We start from the raw sequence: 24,426 nt of genomic DNA on the forward strand, positions 1-24,426 counted from the left end.
GGCTAGGAGCAGGAACACTCCTATGCGGTCCTACCTCCACCCTCCCTCTACAAAATGGAGGTGCCAGTGGGAGTTATTTTTTTCTCCTATTACTTCTACACAGTAAAACAAAAGGCTGACAGCACAAGGACTGTGACTACAATTATAAAAACAATGATCTAAAACAGGGATAAAAATCAGCTTACGGTGGATAACAGACTTAATTAAACCTAAGGCATGAAACTTTAAGAATTCCAGAAGAAAATGTTGGAAAAACTCTTATAGACATTGGCCTAGGCAAAGAATTTATGAAGAAGACCCCAAAGGCAATCACAGCAACAACAAAAATAAATAAATGGGACCTGATCACATTAAAAAGCTTCTGCACAGCCAAGGGAACTATCGTGAGAGTAAACAGACAACCTACAAAATGGGAGAAAATATTCACATGTTATACATCCGACAAAGGGCTGATACCTAGAATCTATATAGAACCCAGGAAAATCAGCAAGAAAAAAATCAAACAACCCTATCAAAAGATGGGCAAAGGACATGAACAGAAACTTTTCAAAGAAGATAGAGTAATGGCTAGTAAACATATGAAAGAAAGCTCAACATCTCTAATCATCAGGGAAATGCAAATCAAAACCATAGTGAGATATCACTTATCCTCAGTGATAATGGTCTTTATCAAAAAGTCCCAAAACAATAAATGTTGGCGTGGATGCAGAGAGATAGGAACACTCATGCACTGTTGGTGGGACTGCAAACTAGTGCAACCTCTGTGGAAAGCAATATGGAGATACCCAAAGAGATACAAGTAGAACTACCATTTGATCCAGCAATCGCATTACTGGGCATCTACCCAAAAGAACAAAAGGCATTCTATAAAAAAAGACATCTGCACTAGAATGTTTATAGCAGCAGAATTCACAATTGCAAAGATGTAGAAACAGCCCAAGTGCCCATCAATACATAAGTGGATTAATAAAATGTGGTATATGTATGCCATGGACTTCTATTCAGCCACAAAAAACAATGGTGATATAGCTAGCACCTTTTATATTATCCTGGATAGAGCTGGAACCCTTTCTACTAAGTGAAGTATCCCAAGAATGGAAACACAAGCACCACATGTACTCACCATCAAATTGGTATTAACTGATCAACACTTAAGCGCATATATAGTAATAACATTCATCAGGTGTCGGGCAGATGGGAGGGGGAATGAAGGGATGGGTACATACACACCTAATGGGTGGGGTGCACACCGTCTAGGGGATGGACACGCTTGAAGCTCTGACTCAATGGGGCAAGGACAATATATGTAACTTAAACATTCGTACCCCCGTATTATGTTGAAATAAAAAAATAAAATGAGGGTAACCTGCTGTTTTTCTAATTTATTCCTAAGTACTTTTTTAATTCTCTATTCTGTTGTCATTGAAGCTTTTATGGAACTTTAGAAGCCATAGGTCCGGGCTGAAAAAAATCTTCCAGGCTCCAGCCTCTCCAGCAGTTACGTTCACGCCACATCTGTGCCATTGGAGTGATTCATCACTAAGGGCTAACAGCTCGAAGGGGGTATCTTTAGATAGTATCAAGGATCAGCTGTAAACGAGTATGTTAGAAGTTTTTTGTTTTGTTTTTAGGCTCTAGCTTGCCTATTTTATTTTGTCAGCTTTGTCTAATTTTTCCGCAATACATCCATCCCTGTTGGTAATTTTGATGGTTGAACTGTATATATATATGCACACACATCATCAAATGCACATTTTGTTGAAACTAGATTAATGTCACAATATTCAGAAAACTTCTCTATGTTTTCAGTTTTCAAAAAATTGACACATTTTGTGGTTAGACTGAAATGAGGTAAATGTGTCTCTTGCTGTTCTTATAGTACTAATGGGTTGTTAGATATTTGCTGTAATGTTAACATTGTTAATTTATGCCCTGTAAATGAATATGAAACACTATTACTGGGAAAACTGTATAGTCGGCACAATAAATGCTGTATAAGAAACAAGCCTCACTCCAAGTAATTTTTTTTGCTAGTTCACAGTTCTGAGCAGTTGGCTCTGTAGGTGTGAAGAATCTAAGATCTTTATCATTTCTGTGATAAACTAGATTATAAAACAAGCTTAATTACTGGTAAGAGCAAGCTTTGCCGACTTCATATAGTCTCTTGTTGCCTGTTTTTTTTTTTTTTTTTTTGAGACAGAGTCTCACTGTGTTGCCCGGGCTAGAGTGCCATGGCGTCATCCTAGCTCACAGCAACCTCAAACTCCTGGGCTCAAGCGATCCTCCTGCCTCAGCCTCCCGAGTAGCTGGGACTACAGGCATGCGCCACCATGCCCGGCTAATTTTTTCTGTATATTTTTAGTTGTCCAATTAATTTCTTTCTAATTTTAGTAGAGACGGGATCTCGCTCTTGCTCAGGCTGGTTTCGAACTCCTGAGCTCAAACAATCTGCCCACCTCGGCCTCCCAGAGAGCTAGGATTATAGGCGTGAGCCACCGCGCCCGGCCGTTGCCTATTTTTTGGGGAGAAGTATTTGAGGACATGCCTTTGGGAGCCAGTCTAATGTTATCTCCATTCTCAAAAGTTTGTAGCTTTGTGGCCTGAATCTAAGCAAACAGAAAGTGACTTGCGAGACCTTTTGAGTCCTGTCAGGATCAGTTACCTATGATGAGTTGTAAGGAAGAAAATTTTTATACGTGCAGGGGTAATTTACAAAATCCAAACATCTGCTTATTGGCAGGGGTGCTTGATCTTTCTGCTGTATGTAGAAGTGCTCTTGCCTCCTATAACTAAATTTTATAGCAATTTAAAATCCATTATGGCCTGGAACAGTGGCTCACACCTGTAATCCCTCGCTTTGGGAGGCTGAGGTGGGAGGATTGCTCGAGCCCAGGAGTTTGAGACCAGCCTGGGCAACATAGAGAGACTCCATCTCTACAAAAAATAAATAAATAAACAAATAAAATCCATTACTGTCTAAGAGAGCTAATATTCTTCAATTTTTTTTGTGTTCGTCAGTATCCAATAAGTTAAATTCAACAAATCCATACTGTGTATTATATGGCAGGCATTTTGATAGGGGCCGGGATATACAGTGAATAAGACATTCATTCATCTAAAAAATATTTAACGACGTTCCTTCTTTGGGTAATCTTAAGGACTTCCCTGAGGAAGTAGTGCTTATGTTAAGAGTTTAAAGGTGAATAAGAGTTACCAAGGTGAATATCAGGATAAAATCTCCCACGTGCCATGATCAAAGTATTCCAGATTGAGAAAGAACATGGAGTCTTTGAAAAGCCAGAAGCACTGGAGAATGGCTAAACCAGGCAGAGGGGGAATAGGAGTAGTGGCTTAAGAAGAAACCGAAGAGATAGCCAGATGCCAGTTCTTGAAGGGGCTTCTAACTTTTAAGCCATGTTTAGGATTTTTGGATCTGATCGTAAAGGCAATGAGAGGCCATTCAAGGGGTTAGGCAGGGAAGTGACATTGTCAGAATTTTTTTTTTTACAGTCACTGTGGTTGCTTTGTGGAGAGTGGATCAGAGTGAGCCGAGAGAAGACTCAAAGGTTTCAGCTAAGATGCTGTTAAAGTAATGTGACAGATGATGATGGCTTAGCCTGGAGTGGTAATGGAGAAGTGGATGGATTCAGGAGATATTTAGGAGGTGTAAATGACTAGACTTGGTGATTTTTGAGATGTAGAATTAAGGGAGAATGTAGAGTTCAAGATGATTCCAGGGCTTCTGAGTTCAGTTTCTAGGTGAATGTTGGTACCATCCCATGAGATAAGGGCAGAAAACAAGGTTTATTTTAATTTTTGAGATATTCCTCAAATTGCACAGATTAATGGACATAAATAGGGAATACAGGATAGGAGTCATTTATCATTAGGAGGATGTATGCTTGTGGGTGGCATGTATATATATATGTATATTTGAACTTGTTTGAAAGTACACAGAAACAAAACAGTATTAGTGTGTCTATTCTGAGATCAGTGAAGACAGCCTAATTTTTAAAGAGAAGGAATCATTCTGAGAGGGTGGGTGAGAATCTAGTAGGGTAAAGGTTTTATGGTTTTGTTTTTTAAAGAAGCTGGAAGAAATTATTCATGACAGGAAGTTTACATTAACCCAGCCACATTGAATAGATCACAATTTTCCCCATAAGCTAGGTTCCAAGCCTTTTAAGGTTTTAATAGTAACCAAATCCATTGGTTCTTACTAACGCTTGCTTAAACCAGTTTTTTCTTGCCGAGGCTATTAACCCAGGTTAACATCCAACTACTAGAATTTTATTAAGATTTTAATCAGAAAGCTAGAAGTCTGGTTTATGAATTGGCTGGCTACTGCTAATGGCTTTGTAATTTTTAAAAATAAATTACCTAAGTTTTATGGTAGGGATGGAGGTGGGAGCTACACAGCTTTAGAAACCTAGAAATATACGTATGAATAGAGGCTATAGCCTATTATGGACATAAATTGAGAGGAGAGAGGATGATGAACAGAACCCTATTATACAGTGCCTTGCATGAACCAAATTCTTGAGATACAGGAAGTGAATTTTTATTTGTAAGTGGGTTGAGAAGCAAAATCCCTGGCAACCTTTTCCATTTCACTTCAATTGACTACTTGAAATGTGAAGTATTTATGGTATGAAATATCAAACTAAAGCTTCCGGTGGGATCATGGAGTTATAATCCGTGATATATATAGCAAGGTGGGATTTGGAAATGGGGCATGGGAATATGGGAACCAGCAAAGTATTCCTGTGCAGGCTACAAGCTATTGCATTTTAGGAGGCTGGGGAGGTGGTTGCTTCCATGGTACATGCTGTAGTGGGAAGAGCACAGACATTAGACTCAGGTAAACCTGGGTCTCAAACCCCAGCTCCAACATTTGTTAAGAGGGGCAGGTTGCCCACCTTTGCCATGCCCGCTGTCCTGTACTGACATGTGGGGATGACATCTACTGCCCAGTTTATTTGGAGGGGTGAATGAGAAAATAAATGTAAAGGTTTGCATATCTGTATGGCATGATGATAACTACTTTCAGGGGAAGATAAGATTTCTTTCTACTTCTAAGTGTGATACTGTGATACTTTAGACACTAAAGCAGAGCTAGTAATGCTTTTCTGGTTTCACACTGGCTTATTTTAACAAATTGAGGTAAAAAGTGTTGTAAGATGTATCTAATCTCTGTTAACTTTGTGGCCTAGAGTGCTTAGCTATCAAGCCAGATTCCTTAGTAGACCAAATCTTTTGTCACTGAGTATTCCAAGATACATCTTGATGTTTAGAGAAAACTATTTGTTAAAATGACTTGAGTTCATCTTCTAGAATCTACTTTTCAAACTTTTCATCCCCTTGTAGTTTCTGCATGTACTAGTCCTTTAGAAATAAGTATGTTTAAAGTGAAGCAACTTGATAAACTCTACACAGGGCTTGTTTTCCAAAGGAAAAGTATTGTTTAGAGGAGCAAAATTATAATCCCTACCCATACGTGTTGTAAAGCTGTTTTGCAAAGTGAGGCTTGCGAATGGAAATGTGGTGCCTGAGTCACAATCCACTTGTAACAAATACAGATAAGTTAAAAAAAAAAAAAAAAAAAAAGAAAAGAAATGTAAAGCCCTAACTGAGTGCCTGGCTCATAGTAGGCACTTAATTCTTAGTTCTTTCACTTCCAATTTTATTTTCTTTATACCCAGCTCTAGTGTCTATGATAATGATATAGAAGTCTTATTAGTGAGCCCAAATAGTCTTAATGAGTTGGAACACATGGAATTGAATTTCTCATCTCTACTTATTAATTATGAAAATAGAAATTCATAGGTATTGAGCACTTTATCTTTCAGAAATGCTAACCTACAACATGATGCTAGAAGTACTGTTAAAAGCATACAAAATTGTTTGTGAAAGTTTTAAAATAACAGTTGATAAATACTTAAAATGTAATCCAGTGGTGGACTTTTTACAGGAAAACACTTGGCCACGTATTTATCCAGTTGACATATGTTGGGCACCATTTTTGTCCTGGATCCTATGTAATGTGGGAGGCTGGTAATTGGACAGATGATTCTTAGACGCCGTAGTAAGTTCCGTAGTGTGGGAAATTGCAGAGTATTATTCCAAGAGGATTTGACAATATTTTTCAAATGCTTTAAAAATATCTATCCTCTCTTACCAGTTGATCTGCTTCTAGTGATATAACCTAAGGAAGCTCAATGAAATCTTATATGTAATAGTGAAAAATTGGTAACTGAAATGTGTAACAATAGTGAATTGGTTTAATATATCTATAAACGGACAGACTATGAACTTATTAGTGATCATACAGATCTATATTTGACAAAAAAAAACCATTCATGATACATTGCTAAGAGAGAAAAGTAGGTTACTGAACAAGGTTAAAAAAATTAACTTATTTTCGAAGAAAGAAAGTAGTGCCATTTCTGAATTCTTTCTGAATCACTTTTGTATATTCCCTGCTTTGAAGAAATCATTTTAAAAGACAAATTATTGTCATAATCTGGAAATGGAGTTGGGGTGCAAGTAAGCTAAGCATCTTACCAAATCTGTAGAGTGCATCTGAGAGATAAACAGTGAGAAATGTGCATGTCAAGAGTGAGTTTTAAGTAGTGGATAGGTCACGTATGGTTCTAGAGAGACTGCCCAGATGAATGGGCTTGTTAGCAGGACATGTCAAAGTGCTTTCACAGTACTTCCGGGGTTTTGAGATGCATCTTGTAAAAAGTAAGAAGATTGACCTATGAAAAATAATTCTGAAAACAATGGAGAAAAATATGCTCAGTGAGTATGTTGGCAGCCAACCCAGTGACTTCACTGGCCATTTTGGCTTAGCTGGCACCATTAGGTCACGTTATCTTATGAAAACATTCCATTTCTGGATACTAAAGATTTCAAGAGTATTTTTGTTGAGAAATTATTTTTCCCCTTAGTTGATAATAAGGTAAACTGCCAAGAGCTTGGTTGCTATTCACTCTTCCCTTGATCTTAGCCAAAAGGCAGAGAAGCAATTGCTGTTCACTCTTGAACAGTGTAATCCCATTAATGTTTAAAGGTTTTTTTCAGGTTTTACAAATAACAGTTTTGAAAAAGATTTATTCCTGTAAACCTCTCTTAGACTCACAGCTTTATTCAAAGACAAGTTTACATCTTTGGATATACCATTAACCAATTGATACTTGTTCCTAATTTTTTTCTCATTTGTAAAGATGGGTAAGCTTGGATATTTCTAGTTTTTTCATTTATATGAGAATGGTAGAATAACAAATGAACCGACCCTTACTGTGTCTGGATCAGATGAAGTAGCTGTTTCTGGCCCTTCATCTGCACTGCTTTCCAGCCAGTCTCTGCCTAGTACTTTGTTGTTTACTTCTTTACGTGTAATGGAAGTCTGCTCCCCTTCATCTTTGGAATAGACTTTTGGGATTTCTCTCTGTCTCTCCCCCTCCCCCTTCCCCTCCCCTTGCTCCTCCCTCTCCATCCTCCCCCTTCCTCCTCCCCCCTCCACCTCCCTAGATGATAAGATGATGACTCAGTTTCAGTTCTTTTAGATCCTTATAACATTTTTAATTAAATGGTAGAGAGATGGTTATGGGAGGGACACAACGATTATTGACATAGGAGAGCTAATGAGATGACATGGCATAAAGTATCATTATTGCAGTGTTTTTATTCCATTTATCTAGGACCCTTTTCTTGAAGGTGCTATACAAATAACATTGAGATAATAAGCCATTTAAAAAAGTCAAAACATTAAAGAATAAGAAAGTAGCTGTGAGAAATAAATACACAGAAAAGAGGCAGTGGAGACTTTAGATGACTGACGGGCATGACATTTCGTAACTCTGGCTACATGCATTGCACTCACTCCAGTGGTGCTGCCAGTGGTTGGGGGCTTGGCATGGAGGCCTCTTGCTTAGGTTAGTCTTATGCTCACAATTCTACGTCCTGTGGTTGTGACTGAAGACCGTGGGCTTTGTTGTCAAATGTAGTGGTTCCCAACCTTTTTTGGCACCAGAGACCAGTTTCATGGAAGACAGTTTTTCCACAGACCAGGGGTGGGGATGGGAGGATGATTTCAGGCTGATTCAAGCACATCACATTTATTGTGCAGTCAGACCTCTCTGCTAATGATGATCTGTATTTCCAGCTGCTCCCCAGCCCTAGCATCACCACCTCAGCTCCACCTCAGATCATCAGGCATTAGATTCTCGTAAGGAACACACAATGTAGATCCCTCGCATGCGCAGTTTACAGTAGGGTTGGTGCTCCTATGAGAATCTGATGCCACTGCTGATCTGACAGGAGGCGGAGCTTAAGCGGTGTTGCGAATGATGGGGAGTGGCTGTAAATACAGATGAAGCTTTGCTTGCTCCCTGCCGCTCACCTCCTGCTGTGCGGCCCAGTTCCTAACAGGCCACAGTACTGGTCTTCGGCCTGGAGGTTGGGGACCGCAGGTCAAATGGACCTTTTCCTGCTCTTACTAGCTGTTAATTTGGAAGAAATTACCTAACTTTCTGAACCTCAGTTTCTTTATCAGCAGAAACCTCAGTTTCTATATCAGAAGGTATAAATAACCTTCTTTTTTAGGGTTTTCCTGAGGATTAATGTAAATGAGTTATACACATAAAACATTTAATTCAGTGCCTGGTACATAGTAAATGTACCATAAATGCTAGATATTCTTATGCTCAGAATATGTCAAAATGTACTGACTCTGATGATGAGGTTATGGAGCATGATAGCAACAGCTTCTCTGTGGTTCAAAAGATAAGACTGTGGAGTTGTAAGGATCTTTTACTTCTCTGAACTGATACAGTAAAGAATAATCTGTACTTCATAGAGGAGCATTAGATTTTCTTAATGAAACATAAGAAAATATAGATAATAATCACAGTCACACGCCTACCACCAGCTTAAGAAATAAAAAATGACAGAATAGGAGATGCCTGTTCTTCTCCTTAACCCTTGGCCCCCAAGAGATAACCACTATCTTGAATTTGGTCTGTTATTTCCTTGAATGTTTTTATCTTGTAATTATTGTCATTTTTGTATCCATAAACAATATATGGCATTTTTACATATTTAAATTTTATATAGATATTATTATACTGTATATATCCTTCTATAGCTTGCTTGCCTTTCTCTCACATGTTTTTTTGAGATTTTTCGGTTACACTTGTAGCCTTATTCATTTAACTGCCATAGAGCATTCTGTTGTATGAATGAATATACCTTTTAAAATCTATTTTCTGTTAATGGACATTACCTGTTTCTTTGAATATTTCTGTGTGTCTCTCATCATCACACTACCTTCCCTTAACCTAAGAGGTAATCACTATCCTGAATTATGTTAATATTTGTGGGTTTCAAAAAATGGTTTAAGAATGTATATCCCTAAAAAATATTTGAATTTTGCCTGTTTTTAAGGTTTATGTAAGTACAGTACAATCTCATATGTTGTTTAGTGGCTTACTATTTTTTTTCAACATTATGAGATTCATTTATGTTGATATATATGGCAATAGTTATTTGTTTTCATTGTGTACATTATTTCATTGTTTGACTATAGTATTATTTATAGACCTTTAGGTAGTTTCTGACTTTCTACTATTGCAAACAATATATAATTAACATCCTTGTACACATCTCCTTGAATATGTGTGTTGAATTTCTCTCAGGCATATACCTAGGAATGAAATGACTGAGGTGTAGGTAACGTATGTATCTTTATCTTTACTGGATATCGGTGTATAGTGATTTCATTATCATTTAATTATAAAGTATTTTCTAATTTTATAGTTTGATTTGACCCATGAGTTTAAAGTATATTTTTAAAATTCATAAATATATAGAGTTTTTAAATCAATTTTTAACTTAATTACTCTGTTTTCAAATAATATTGTCTGTATCTTACTAATTCTTTGGCATTTGCTGAGACTTTTGCTTTATATCCTAATACGTGGTCAAGGTTTAGCCAGGTCTTAGTCAAGTTTTATAAATATTCCATGTGTTTGAAAATAATTTATTCTCTAATTGTTGGACACTGGGGTCTGTGTATGTTTATTAATCTTCTTTAATTTTACTAGTAATTTTGTTTGAGACAGGAATATTAAAATCTTCACTTATAGAAAATTTTTCAGTTTCTCATATATATATATAACCATTTTCACTTTACATACAGTTGACGTTTGAACCACATGGGTTTAAACTTTGAGAGTCCACTTATATACAGCCTTTTTTCTACCAAACACATCAAAAATACTTGCAAGGTGTGAAACCTGCATATAGAGAAGGCCAGCTTTTCATATTCACTGGTTCCACAGGGCTGATAGCGGGTTTGGGTATATGTGGGAGTCCTGGAACCAATCCCCTGCGTACACGGAGGGAGCAACTGTATTTTGAGGCTTTTGTGAATTGTTACTTTTACCATTGTATAATGATCCTGTTTACCCCTAATAGTGCTTTTTGCCTTCAAGTCTACATATTCTGACAGTACTCTCACTATACTGGCTTTCTTTTCATTTACATTTAGTTGCCTGGTATTTAAAAAATGTGTGTGTGTGGGTGTGTGTGTGTGTAGTTATCCTTTGGTATACATGGGGGAGTGGCTCCAGGACCCCTCCCTGTACCCAAATCCCAGCATACTCAGGTCCTGCAGTCCACCCTGCGGAACCCACTTATACGCTAAGTCAGCCCTCAGTATAGGCAGGTTTGCGTCCTGCAAATCCTGTATATGCATTTGGTTGAAAAAAATCTGTATATAAGTGGACCCACACAGTTCAAACCCATGTTGCTCGAGAGTCATTTTTACTTAAACATTTTCTTTATCCTCACGTTTATGTTTTTAGTATGTCTCTTGCACACTGAATATGCATTAATAATAATTGGACTTTAATCTGAATTTTCTGTCTTTTAGCTGAGTTTGTTTACATCTAGTACCGTTACTGATATATTTATACGTATTTCTACCATCTTAAGTGTTTTCTATTTGCCCTACTGTTTGCTGTGCTGCCCTTTTCCTTTTGATCTTTTCTTCTGAAATGTTTGAACAATTTTTCTTTATTCCTTTTTTCCTTACTGATTACTCTTAAAAATTTTAACATTGCTTTTTGGCTTTGCAAAGTCAAACATAAAAATCAGTGTGTCTGCCATTCTTCTGAATAGTATAAGAACTTTGGGAAACTTTATCTCCAGGTACCTCCACCAGTCTTATATGTTTTTGACCAGCGTTTTATTTCCATGGTTTTTTAATCACCTAAATTAGTCTTTATTATTGCTATTGTTGTGTTTAATTTTTGTATTAGCTTCCATTGTTTTCTAATACTCAAAGAGACTGTGAACTCCTTGATTAAATTGGTTTTCTCACTCTTTCTTTTCAGATTTTCAAAAGAAACAACCAGACGATGATTCTGCTCCAAGTACAAGTAACAGCCAATCAGATTTGTTTTCCGAAGAGACCACCAGTGACAACAACAATACCTCGATAACCACGCCAACTCTTAGTCCCAGCCAGCAGCCGCTTCCGACAGAACTGAATGTAACTTCACCAAGTAAAGAGGAGTGTAAGTGCCCAGATTCTGAGAGGTGGTAGGGAGAACAGCCTGAGAACCATATCATGAGCTTCTTGGTAATGCCTAATCCCAGAAAAAAGACAGCAGTTCTTTTAATTCAAGATAAGTGTTCAGATATAGGGCCTAAGCTCAGCAAGTTAGAGAATGAGTTTCAGCCATTCCATAAAGTTTAAGGTCTTCTTAAGAGATAGCTTTTTATATTAACTGTCAAGGTGCATGAAGTTTTGAACCCATCTAGAGCAGTGGCTCTCAGCTCTGACTGCAAACTAGAATCCACTGGGGATTTTTAAAACAATTTTAATATTCACCATTCTCTGATTCTAATTTAATTGGTCTGGTGGGAGGCCCAAGGATCTGTTCTTTTTAACTATAACAGAGGACTACGATGTGTAGCAAGGGTTTAGAACCCCTGATCCAGGAAACCTAACCCTGATTTAGGAGCCTTGGATTGAAACCGTATCTCTGGCATTATCTGGGCCTTGACGCTGTCGAAACATTTATCTGAGATAATACTATACTTCGTAGAATATAGGGTATTTAAAGGGAGAGGGAAATGGTTTTTGTTACTCCTCTTTAAGTCTTCAGTGATAGAATACAGTTATGTATGTGATATGGAAGTTTATTGTCCACTTAATTTTTATAATACTGTGACTGTCTCTGTTGAGATACAGTTATATCTGATGGTGTTTGTTGAACATTATAGGGATATTATGACATAGAAGGTTTTGCCTTTTAAGAGCTTTATTCAAAGTTGAAATTTAGTGTTTTAAGTTTAATGAATATCTAGAAATATGGTAGATTAGGATGTTCTGTCTACTGGCTTTGGAAAGGTTATCGGATAACAAATATTTATCTAAATCTATCATAAACTGTTATATTTGGTAATATTGAGAATATAAAATAAGGAAAGTCATAGTCGCTGTCCTTAAAGAATTTACTATTTAGCAGGGGAAATTGAATACATTTGTTATAGTGTATCAGTTGTTCTCATCCAGGAGTGATTCCCTGCCCGCTCCCTGAAATTTGGTATTGTCTGGAGGCCAGGGATGCTGCTAAACATCCTACGTTGCATAGGACAGCCCTCCACAACAACGAGCTATCCAGCCTGACATATGAGTAATGCTGTGGTTGAGAAACCTTGATACATGTTTGCGTACACCCACAGTAATGGTCCTTCTTATGTATTAAAGATAATCACTGTTGAAGCAAGACATTGGCTTACTGGAGAAAGTGATATTTAAGATGGATAGAAAGTGGTAAAGAGACATTCTAGACAAATTAGAATTAGCTGTGGAAGAAAGCTGTAGGGAGTCCCTCAGTGGCAAATGAGGGGCCATTTATGAAGCCCCTTTAGGGCCATTTATGGAGAATGGAGGACAAGGCTAGAAAGGTAAATTATGGCCAAGCCATAGAGGCTTGAATGCCCAGCCAAGCTATTTGGACATAATACTGTCTAAGTAGCCATGTTTTTGAGCAGAGGAAATGATATTACTGCTTTTGGAGATATAACCTGGCAGTATTAAAAATGGAAAGAATTACACAGAATAGTATTACAGAGAGAGAATTTTTAAAATATTACGGCTTACTGAATAGAGGCCAGGGCAGGTATAGAAATCATTTAGGAGGAGAAAACAAGACAAAGGCATTAGTGGTAATGCTAAGTCAGTAGGTTTTATTTTGTTTTTAAAAATCTATTTGAGGTCATATGCTTACTGAGGAGCTGATGAAAGCTATGGCCCCTTGTCTTAGAAAGATATACACCATCTATTTATACCCAGTTTTGCATGAAATTTCTCTAAAGCTCATTATGCCCATTAGGTTAAGAACTCCTAGTCTAAGGGAAAGGTTGGAGCTGGTCAGGATCTCATCTGGTGGAACCTGGATTGGATCCGCACATACCAGGATCAGGCCTCAGCAAATAATTCAGGCAGCCAAAATGTGTGAGAATGAGATAACAGTGGCTACCATTTATTGAGCACTTTCTGTGTAAGACAGTATTCTACATGTTTTGCATATTTTCTCATTTATTCCTCATGAAAACCCAGTGAGGTAGATACTATCATTATCCTAATTCTAAAGATGAGCAAACAGGCATAAAGAGATCAAGTAATTTGCCTGTGGTCACAAACCAGTAGATACCAGAACTCCTTAAATTCAAGCATTTGGCTTCAGAGTTCATACTTTTAATCAGTCAATTCACAGTGTGAAATATAACTCATGGAGGAATAGAATATTAATGTTGGCAAGATCAGTACTTTCTCTCCCTATAATTAAGGTATGTGGAAACCCAAATCATAACCAAAAGTTACTTTATTGATTCATCATAAAAAATCACTGTGACAGGGGTTAAAAAAATATTCGTATAACTAAAACATTTTCTCTACAGGCAGGCTTTACATGGGAATCCAACCCATAACAAGTATTTACACAGCAAATGGCAAAGCATGGACTCAACAAGTTGAGTTAAATGAAGTGAGTTTTTAACTGAGTCAGGCTGATTATCTGGTGCATCCTAGGACATATAGGAGAGGTCTTTCATTCCTTTCAAGATTCCATCTTCACACCCCTTTTCCCCTCCTCTGCCAGGGCTTAGACCTGCCCTGAGCTCTGGAGCCTCTAAGACACAACTCTTCCTGTGTTTCCAAAACTTGCCAGTTTAGGCCACTGTAGACTGCTCTGTTTTTTCTTTTAATATATAAATACCTTCAGTCTGATTAAGGATGTCTAGTTCTACTAGCTTCAGATCCATTCTCTCTCTTTATGGTGACGTCAGGGCTTTGACCCATTGTATAGAGATTTGCCAATCTGAAATAAGGTGATGACATAAGTATGGAGAAAATAGTTTAAGCCTCAGGGATTAAATGAGATTGCTAAGGATGAGAGCAAAGAAAAGCAGTGAGGATCGATCCTTGGGTGAAACTTCCACATTTAGGGAACAAAAGAGATAGAAGAGGCAAGTGCAGAAATCAAAGAGGAGGAGAATGATGGTGGGCAAGGTTCCTAAAGCCAAGCAACAAATAACAACTGAAGATCTGGGCTTTAATAATAATAATGAAAATGGTAGCTTGCATTTATGAAGTATTAGGTTATTAAGTATGAAATGTCCAATTTCCTTAAGTACTAAGTTTGACAGTTGATCTCTCTGACATTTCACTTTGACAATTCTTGTTTTATTTTTATTGTGAAGGTATATTCTCAGTCTTTGAAATGCACATTTTGGCTTGTGATTATCTTTCAAAATTTTTTTCAGAGCAATTTTTATGAAACCATGGATAAGTCCAAAATTTGTGTTATTTTCGAATATGAGTTCCGTCATGGAACCAAATGCAGCACTTGAAATATCAATGAAATGTTTGGGAAGGATGTGGCTAATGAACACACAGTACGTAGATAATTTGAGAAGTTCCATCCTGGTGATTTTAATCTTAAAAATGAGCCACTTGGGTGGCCTTAGACCAAGGGTGGATAATGATGAGCTGAAAGCTGTAGTGGAAGCGAATCCATCTCAACCTGCACGTGAGTTAGCAGCAAGGTTTGACGTTACTATTCCAACAATATTGGATCATTTGAAACAAATTGGCAAGGTAAAGAAGCTGGATAGATGGGTACTGCATGAATTAAACAAGCATCAGAAGAGAAGTCATCTCGAAGCTTGCCTTTATTTGCTGTCACAACATAAAGGCAAACCATTTCTACACCATATTGTTACGTGTGATGAAAAATGGATTCTTTTTGACAATCGCAAGTGTTCAGCACAATGGTTGGATAAAGATGAAGTGCTGAAACCCAGTCCAAAATGAAATATTAATCACAAAACAGCTAATGGTGTGTGTTTGGTGATCCAGTGCTGGTATTATCCACTACAGCTCCATGAAACCTGGTCAATCGATTACAGTGGATGTCTACTGCAACCAATCGGATGAAATGATGAGGATACTTGTGATTAAGCAGCCAAGATTGGCCAATAGAGACAGGCCAATCCTCGTGCAAGACCACATGTTGCAAAAAACCTTATACCAACTGACTACCACTTCTTCTAGGCTTTGGAACACTTCTTGCAAGGAAAAATATTTAATTCTCAACAGGCTGTGGAAAATGCCTTTCATGATTTCATCACTACTCTGCTCTCCAGGCTGTTTTGCTGCAGGCATAAACAAGCTACCATTAAGATGGTAAAACTGTGTCGATAGTTTAGGCGCGTACTCTGACTAATTGTGCTGCTTCTTGTTTGAGATATAATAAACTATACTTTTGATTCAAAATCGGACGTTTCACAGTTAATGACCTAATATTTACTATAGTCTAAGCACTCTTCTAAGCTTTTTAGATGCAGTAACATTTAATTTTCAATATAGCCTATGAAGGTAGGTGGTTTTTATTGTGCTTATTTTTACAGAAGAGGAAGTTGAAGCATAGAGAGGTTCAGTAACTTCTGCCCAAAGTTACAGAGCTACTGCTTGTCAGTGGTGCCCATGTTCTGACACACTAACTTGAATCCAGAATCCATACTTTCAAGCACGGTAGCATATTGCCATGGCATTTTGAAAATGCTGCTGATGGTATAATTTGACAAAGACGCATTTGGATTTGGTGATTATGTGGTTGATTACCTTAATAAACTGTATCTGTGGTTTTTATATTCATTTAGCAATCTTTGCTGAGCACCTACTGTATGTCAGGCACTAGGTTAAGTGGTGGGTACAGAAATGATAAAGATTAGGTCCCTACACATGAGGTCACCTTTTCAAATACATAAGCCTCTCCTTGAGATTCTGACTTGTTCTCCCAAAGAGGTGCATAAGAATTTTGGGGTAGAAGGGAGGCAGTAACTAGTAGGTGGTTAATAAGCATGTCATTTGCAAAAGCTTTCTCAGGTAGGCCTTACTACCTCACCTAGGTTGAAGGCAACTATCCTAAAGAGATGTGTGCCAGCTTTAGGGCTGGGTAATAGGGGGATGAGAAAAGTAACTCAGGTTTGTTCAAGCTGTCAGGGTGAGTGTTTCATAAGTCAGTAGGAAATAAAGTGATTGCCAAGTAGATTGCTAGGTGAAATTAGACAGCCTGATGCAGCTACACCTTGCAAATTTCTTTGGTTGTGACCAGCCTAGGAGAAGAAGGATGAAGGAAGAGGCAGCAAGGGGTTACCTATGTTAATACTTCAGTATCTATCCTCAAGGGACCAGAATTTTATCTGTTGATCCTTCTTAGTTTCCCCTAGAGAGATGTGGAGAAGTAGATGTAGTGGTTGCTGGAAAATAGGTTTGGGATGCCAAATCCAAGTACCACATAATTTGTAAACTGTTTAGTAGTTATAAATCCATTATTGTTGCATAGAGCTGGAAATGCTGTGTTATCTTTGGTCCTTGTGAAAGGATTTTAATTTTTTCCCTAATATTCAAGAGAATGAGTATTGCTTAATCTGCTTTCAACTTCTTATTGTTAAATGAATATATCAGTGGAAAGGTGGTGAGAATCTGGGTACCATTTGTTTTGAAAAGACTACAGATAGAGTAATAACTATTAACAAAAGTGTGTAAAGCACAGAAATAGGACTGATTTTTATCCAAAAGAATTTCTTAATACACCTGACTGAAGGTCAGATAAAGCAGATATCGAAAAGCTTTAAGTGATATTCCTCTGTCTGAGCATACACATATCTCTCCCTCTCCCGAACTGTGTGTTTGCAGAAGAGTCCATGGAACTTCAGCTATTAAAAACCTTTTCAAAAAATAATGTAAACAAAATTCAAATAGTGACTAAAGGTCTTGTCCCGGCATTTAAATGCTATAGTATCGGGAATAGCTAACACCGCTATAGTACTTACCAAGTACCAGGCACTGTTCTAAGTACTTTATATGCACAGTCATCCCTCGGTATATTCAGGGGATTGGTTGCAGGACCCCTTTCCCCAGTATCCAAATCCGCACATACTCAAGTCCCGAAGTCGGCCCTGTAGAGCTTGCTTATATGCAAAGTTGGCCCTCTGTATACACAAGTAATATTGTATTTTCGATCTGTGTTTGGTTGAAAAAAATCCACATATAAGTGGACCTCTGCAGTTCAAACCTTTGTTGTCCAAGGGTCAACTGTATTAACCTACTTCATCTTCATAATTACCTTGTAAGGTAGATACTTTTGTCTTATCCATTTGACAGGTATGAAAATGCAGGCACAGGGTGATTCAGTATCTTGCTGAAGATCACCGCAGTCTGGGTACAAAGGCCTGGCTCTCCACCACCACACCATAGCTGCCTGTCTCTATCATGATTTACAGTCTAAAGGATGCTGCATGCAGATGTAGCCTATACAGAGGAAAGGGTGTTGGACAAACTCTTAAAAAGAATAAAATATTTCATTTTGCTTTTGCTACTACCTATTTACTGTTCTCCCAATTTCTAGGTTTTTCCTAAAGGAGATAAAGTGTGATTTGTAGTTATGTTTCTTGTCCCAACTTTTGAAGAGAGAAAGGATAATGTCAGCCTGTAGTTAAAACACTGGAATCAGTTGTTGTTTGGTTGTTGTTCTTAAGGGATGGACCGACGATTGCTCACCTTACCTTAAGTCCGAGTCTTATCTGATTAGACCTAAAAGATGAGAAAATGCCCTCCTATCTCTTATCTGTAAGTCAGCTTTTCTGTTGTCATGCTCTGAAGGACCTGGGCATCCCTACTTATGACCTCTTTGAGAGCCTCATGCCTTATATGGCTACCTGGGTTTCGCTCTCCCCCAACCCTCCCCCCATTCCCCATCCCAGTAGCATATTGGATGGAAATGGAGGTGTGGGAGGGGCCTTTGCTGGTCTATGTCTTTCTAGGCAGGAAAGGAAGAGAATTGATGCCTGCTACCAGGGAAGATTCATGGCAAAAAATGGGCTCGTTTTCCGATATTCTGACGTTCTGATCTAGCAGTTAGAGAGGACTACCTCATACCGAAGGATCTTCTAAGCTCTGTGGAGGCACGTATTAGGAATTAAGCAGCAACCAGCACTTACATAAAACTATCGTTTACAACAGGGGTTGGCAAACTATAGCCCACAGGCCAAATCCAGGCCATCATTTGTTTTTGTACAGCCCACAAGCTAACAGTGAGTTTTATACTTTTCAATGATGAAAAACAAAATCAAATAGTATTTTGTGACACAGGAAAATTATATGAAATCCCTGTTGCAGTGTTCATAAGTAAAGTTTTACTGGAGCACAGCCCCGCTTATTCATTTATGTATTGTATGTAGCTGCTTCTGTGCTGCGACAGCCGCATTGGGTAGTTGCTATGGAGACCCAGTGGCCTGTTACAGAAAAAGTTTGCAAACCCTTGATTTACAAAGCACGTTGACAAGCATTATGTTCCTAGGATAATCCTGACAGTGTGCAGCATAAGTAGGGCAGGTGTTCTCCTCCCTGTGCTACAGATGAGAAAAAGGAGGCTTTGGACAGTGACCCACCTCGAGTCACAGGACAGGGCCAGAACTCAGCCCCAGGCCTTTTGCATCTTATAATACAGTACCTTTTTTTTTTCCCTACTCTTCTCCACTGCAGCTGCCCAAGACATGCTTTTGTTGTAGCCAAAAGAAAATATACAGAGAAAGTGAGAACCATACTAACTGGAATGTTAGTGAAGATTTTTAATGACTGAAGCTTCATTTCCAAGTGCTGACTGGATTTTCCTTTAATAAGACACTGGTTAGCAAAATAGAAATTTGAGAACATACTTTACTTGCGGTTAAAGTAATTTGGTTGAACAAGTAGATCTCCATCATTTCCTTGGAGACTGGTTTCTGGTGGTATCCTAGCTCCCCCAGAGTTTTTTTTTTTTAAATGGTGGTGCCTTTTAACATGTCCTTGTTAGACTGCCCCTGGGTCTTTGAACATGCATTGGGCTATATTGGCTACTCATCTTCATTTCTGTCTGAGAAGCCTTTCCAGCCTGTCCCCTGGAAACTTAATATCACTGCTACCAAGTGGCTAAACTTTTAATTTGTTTGTTTTTACCAATTAAATTTCTAATAATCTCCAAATGAAACCAGTTTTCCCTTTTTCAGACTATGCCTACTTTAGGAAGCCAGATAATGGACAAAACAGGCTGGCTTCTTCTAGTAGCGCATTTAGAAAATATTACCTATTAAAAAATATTTTATGACTTCCTGCTGGGCTGGTCTTAAGTGAAATATGGTGGGGAGATTTATTTACAGTTCTCTCTGTGTGTGTCTTTCTCTTCCCTTTTCTCTAATGAAGCTCAAAGCACCAGGCCATTTATCAGAGATAATTATATAGCATATGGAGCTTTTCTGATATATAACAGTCTCAACGTGGGAGATTCTTTCCCATAATGAAGAATGCCCAAACTTTAAATGTCTCTTTCGATTCTAATTTAAAGGTGTTTTTCCCCCCACCGCATTTATTTACTCACCCTAAAGCTGGTTTTGTAAAGCATGCTGCTTTTTATTAGGGCTGTGCTCTAAAGAGATTGATACTTTGCAGGATAGTATGATAATGTTCAGTTGTATTATATATGGTATTGAATTGAATGAATGGCTGTAATTTATCAGGAATCAATGGGTGGGATCATTAAGTTAATCCCTGTCAAAATGCAGGACTTGAGCAGTTCTGCAGTACTTTTTTATAGAAATTATTTCTATTCCATAACATTAGCTGGGTAGGAACTTGTTCGGGTATTTGTAATGTCATTTGACCTTCAAGTTGTAGTCAAAATAAAACCCAAATTAAAGCAAAACCATGATTTTTAAGTTAATCATTTGCCGGCGCTTTTTCTTCTTTCTTAACTTTTAATCCTATTTTTAAGTAGGCAAGTAAAGTATGACCACATTCTCATTTTTTAAATTAGAGAGACTTAGGTTTAGATGGAATAGAAAGTGAAAATACTTTTTCTTTCTTTCTTTCTCCCCCTCCCCCTCCCCCTCCCTCTCTTTTTTAAAAGACAAAATCTTGCTGGGTCACCCTGGCTGGTGTGCAGTGGTGCAATCATAGCTCACTGCAGCCTTGAACTCCTGGGCTAAAGTGATTATCCTGCCTCAGCCTCCCAAGTAGCTGGGACTATAGGTGCACGCCACCACACCCAGCTCATTTTTTAATTTTTTGCAGAGATGGGGTCTTGCTATGTTGACCAGGCTGGTCTTTGAACTCCTGGCAAGCAGTCCTCCCACCTTAGCCTCCCAAAGTGCTGGGATTATAGGCATGAGCCACCGCTCCTGGCCTGAAAATTCTCTTTTAACATCACTACCTCTACCAAATTCCTACTCTTTTCAGAAATAGCCACTGTTTGTTCATTTTGTATTATAAATTCTTTTTCTATGCAATTGTATACATGTTTACATATATTTAAGATTTTATTTATTTTTATATAAGTGAGAGCATACTACACATAGTGTTTTGTAACTTGCTTTTTTATGTAATATATTTTAGAGGTCTTTCCAGGTCAGCACGTGGAGATCTGCCTAATTCTTTTTAAACTGCTGCATAGTATTCCATATTACTATACTATTACTATCTCTTTTTAAATTGTTTTCTCCTGAGGCCGTTTCTAAGATTTCACCATTATAAACCATGTCAAAGGATCATTTTGTACATGACTAATGTTTTAAGTGCTATTTTTCCATGGTGAATACATGGAAGAGGAACTAACAAGTCAGAGAATATGTATATTTTAAATTTTTATGTACATGGCAATATTACTCTCCGAAATGACTGTACCACTTTATAGTCCTAAGAATCGTGTTTGAGAGTGATTGTATACCACACCATTACCAACATTAGGTGTTTCTTTTTGTTTTTGGCAAGTTGGGTAAAAGAGTAGGTCATTTTAACTTGCATTTTCCTGACATCTCCTGATAGTGAGATTGAGCACTGTTTCATATGTTTATTAGCTATTTATAAGTCTCCAGTGATTTGCCTTTCTGTGTTCTTTGCTTATTTATTTTTTATTTGCTGTTTTTTTCTTACTGATTTGTGGGAACTTCTTATATATTCTGGGTAATAAGTGTTTGTTATATATATTGTCAATAATTTTTTCTGGTGTGTTACTTGGCTTTTAATTTTGATTCGGGTGCCTTGTATTCTATTAGAAAAATTTTAGTCTTTTGGTCTTTTGTCTTCTAGGTTTGTATCTTCCTTAGAGGACTTTCTGAATCACAGGGTTTTAAAATATTTTTCTATATGTTTCAATACTTTTATAGTTTATTTTTTTCTATAGTTAGCTCTTGAACACATCTGGAACTTATTTTGTATATGCTATGTGGTATAGGGATTTACCAATTTTTTTTTTTCTTCCCCATATGGATAACCATTTATCCCAAAATCATTCATTGACTAGTCCTGGTTTGAAATGCCATTACTATTATGTAAACATAAGTCTATTTCTAGGCTCTTTATTTTGCTTCATTGGTCTACTTGTATATCCTTGAAACTGGAATGTAGCTTTTTTGTATATATTAATATCTGATAAAGCTATTCTCCTTTAGTTTATCTTTTTCTAAATTTTATTGGCTATTCTTTTGTGTTTTCTCTTAATGAATTTTATATTCTGCTTGTCAGGTTCTGGTAAAAATTACAGTGTGGCTTTGATTGGGATCATATTGAATATATAGATTTATTTAGCATTAAATTGACATTTTTATAAACTGTTAAGTCTTCTCATATAGGAATGTACTTTCTCTTCATTTAAGCCTTTTTATATGTTCTTGAGCAAAGATTTATTTTCTTAAAATAGGCCTTAATGTACTTCTTGCTAGAATTTCTTCTTTGTAGCTTTATAGATTTTTTTCATATTCCTAACTAATGAAACTATGTTAGTTTTTCTAGTAGTATTCCACAGATACAGTATTTGCTATAGGTTTCTTATAGATATTGTTCATCAAATTAAAAAAACTCTTGTTTATAACTTCCTAATTCCTTTCTTTAAATTAGAGATGGGTGTTAAATTTTACAAAATGGCCAGGCGCGGTGGCTCACGCCTGTAATCCTAGCACTCTGGGAGGCTGAGGCGGGTGGATCGCTCAAGGTCAGGAGTTCGAGACCAGCCTGAGCAAGAGTGAGACCCCGTCTCTACTAAAAAAATAGAAAGAAATGATCTGGGCAAGTAAAAATATATATATAAAAAAAAAATTAGCCAAGCATGGTGGCACATGCCTGTAGTCCCAGCTACTTGAGAGGCTGAGGCAGAAGGATTGCTTGAGCCTAGGAGTTTGAGGTTGCTGTGAGCTAGGCTGACGCCACAGCACTCTAGCCCGGGAAACAGAGCAAGACTCTGTCTCAAAAAAAAAAAAAAAAAAATTTTTACAAAATGCTTTTTCAGCATCTGTTGAGATAATTTTATGGTATTTCTCCTTTGATGTATAATCTCTTAATTTAATAGACTTCCAGTGTTAAGTCATCTTTACATTGCTTGAATAAATTATACTAGTTATTTCAGTATACTGCTGGATTCAAAATGCTACTTTTATTGGAAGTTTTATACCTTTTTAATAAATGAGAGTTAATTTTGTCTCTGTGTATGTGTGATGGGCATGTTATTTATGTCTAGTCTTAATATTAGGTTATAGAAAACTTTTCATCTTTTCCTATGCTATAATGCAGCTTTTCATCTTATATTCTGTTACTATCTGACATATCTATTCCTTGGAATCTTGGAGAACTTATTCATAAAACTGACTAGCCTGATAACCTTATTCCAAGTAGGTCTTAGAACTTTTTGGTGTCTTATATGATTATTGGACTATTTATATGTTCTACCTCATTTTAAGTCAGTTTTAGTAATTAATATTTATTATAAAAATGTCCATTTCATCTAGCTTTCCGGATTTATTGGAATAAAGTTATACATAGTGTTTTTACTTTTAACATTTCTCCCATTAAAGGTACTCTTAACTTCAGAGTATATATTATGCCAAGTATACAAACTAAAATTTATTCTTAGTTACTCTGCTATTATCTTTCCTAATTTGTGTTTCTTTGTGATCCCCTAGTTAGCTCAGTGAAAAAAAATATTAAAGATGTGGGAAGTTGTCACTGCTGCCATTGTGCTTTTTTTTTTTTTTTGGAAACACGGTCTTGCTCTGTTGCTCCAGGCTCGAGTACAGTGGTGTCGTCATAGCTCACTGCAACCTTCAACTCCTAGGCTCAAGCAATCCTCCTGAGTAGCTAGGACTATAGGTGCATGCTACCATGCCTGGCTAATTTTTATTACTTTTTGTAGAGACAGGGTCTTGCTGTGTTGCTCAGGCTTATCTTGAGCTTCTGGCCTCAAGCACTTCCCGATTTGGCCTCCCAAAGTGCCAGGATTATAGGCGTGAGCTACTGTGCCCGGCTTATCATTGTGTTTTTATTTCTACTCTCCTAGTCCATGAACCTAATTTCCTATTGATATCATGTTAATAAAGGAAATTCTTTCATTGATTTATCACTGCCTATATGGTCATCCAGATTCTTAATCTTGTATTAGATATCTTCCACTGTAATCTAGACCCTCAGCATGTCTGACCTACCTACCCCTCCTAGCACTGATGCTCAGCTTTGAATTAAACCAGACCCTGCTGTCCCCAGAAGATACCATGCCACTCGTATTACCATTTTTATTCACATCTTTTATGACCCATCTCAAAATTATTTCATCTATACTAATTGCTTCCTCCAAGGAATTCCTGTACTTCTTATCTTTTTTTTTTGAGACAACACTACAGATAAAAGTGAAAATAGCAAAGTGCTCAGGTTTTCCTTTTGTTGAGGCTGCTACTTTTTTTTTTTTTTTTTTTGAGAGACAGCGTCTTGCTCTGTCACCCTGGCTGTAGTACAGTGGCATCATCATAGCTCACAGCAACCTC

General features: G+C 37.4%; 1 protein-coding gene across 1 annotated transcript in view; it reads left to right on the forward strand.

The window, feature by feature from the left end:
- ZFAND3 (zinc finger, AN1-type domain 3) overlaps positions 1 to 24,426 on the forward strand; it is a 232,361-nt gene that overhangs the window by 129,855 nt on the left and 78,080 nt on the right. The window contains exon 2 of the mRNA XM_012658137.1: positions 11,403 to 11,585. Within this exon, the coding sequence (XP_012513591.1) occupies positions 11,403 to 11,585 (183 nt within the window). The remainder of the gene's footprint in view (positions 1 to 11,402; positions 11,586 to 24,426) is intronic.

Source organism: Propithecus coquereli, unplaced genomic scaffold (assembly GCF_000956105.1).
Source record: "Propithecus coquereli isolate 6110/MARCELLA unplaced genomic scaffold, Pcoq_1.0 Scaffold574, whole genome shotgun sequence".
NCBI lineage: Eukaryota > Metazoa > Chordata > Mammalia > Primates > Indriidae > Propithecus > Propithecus coquereli.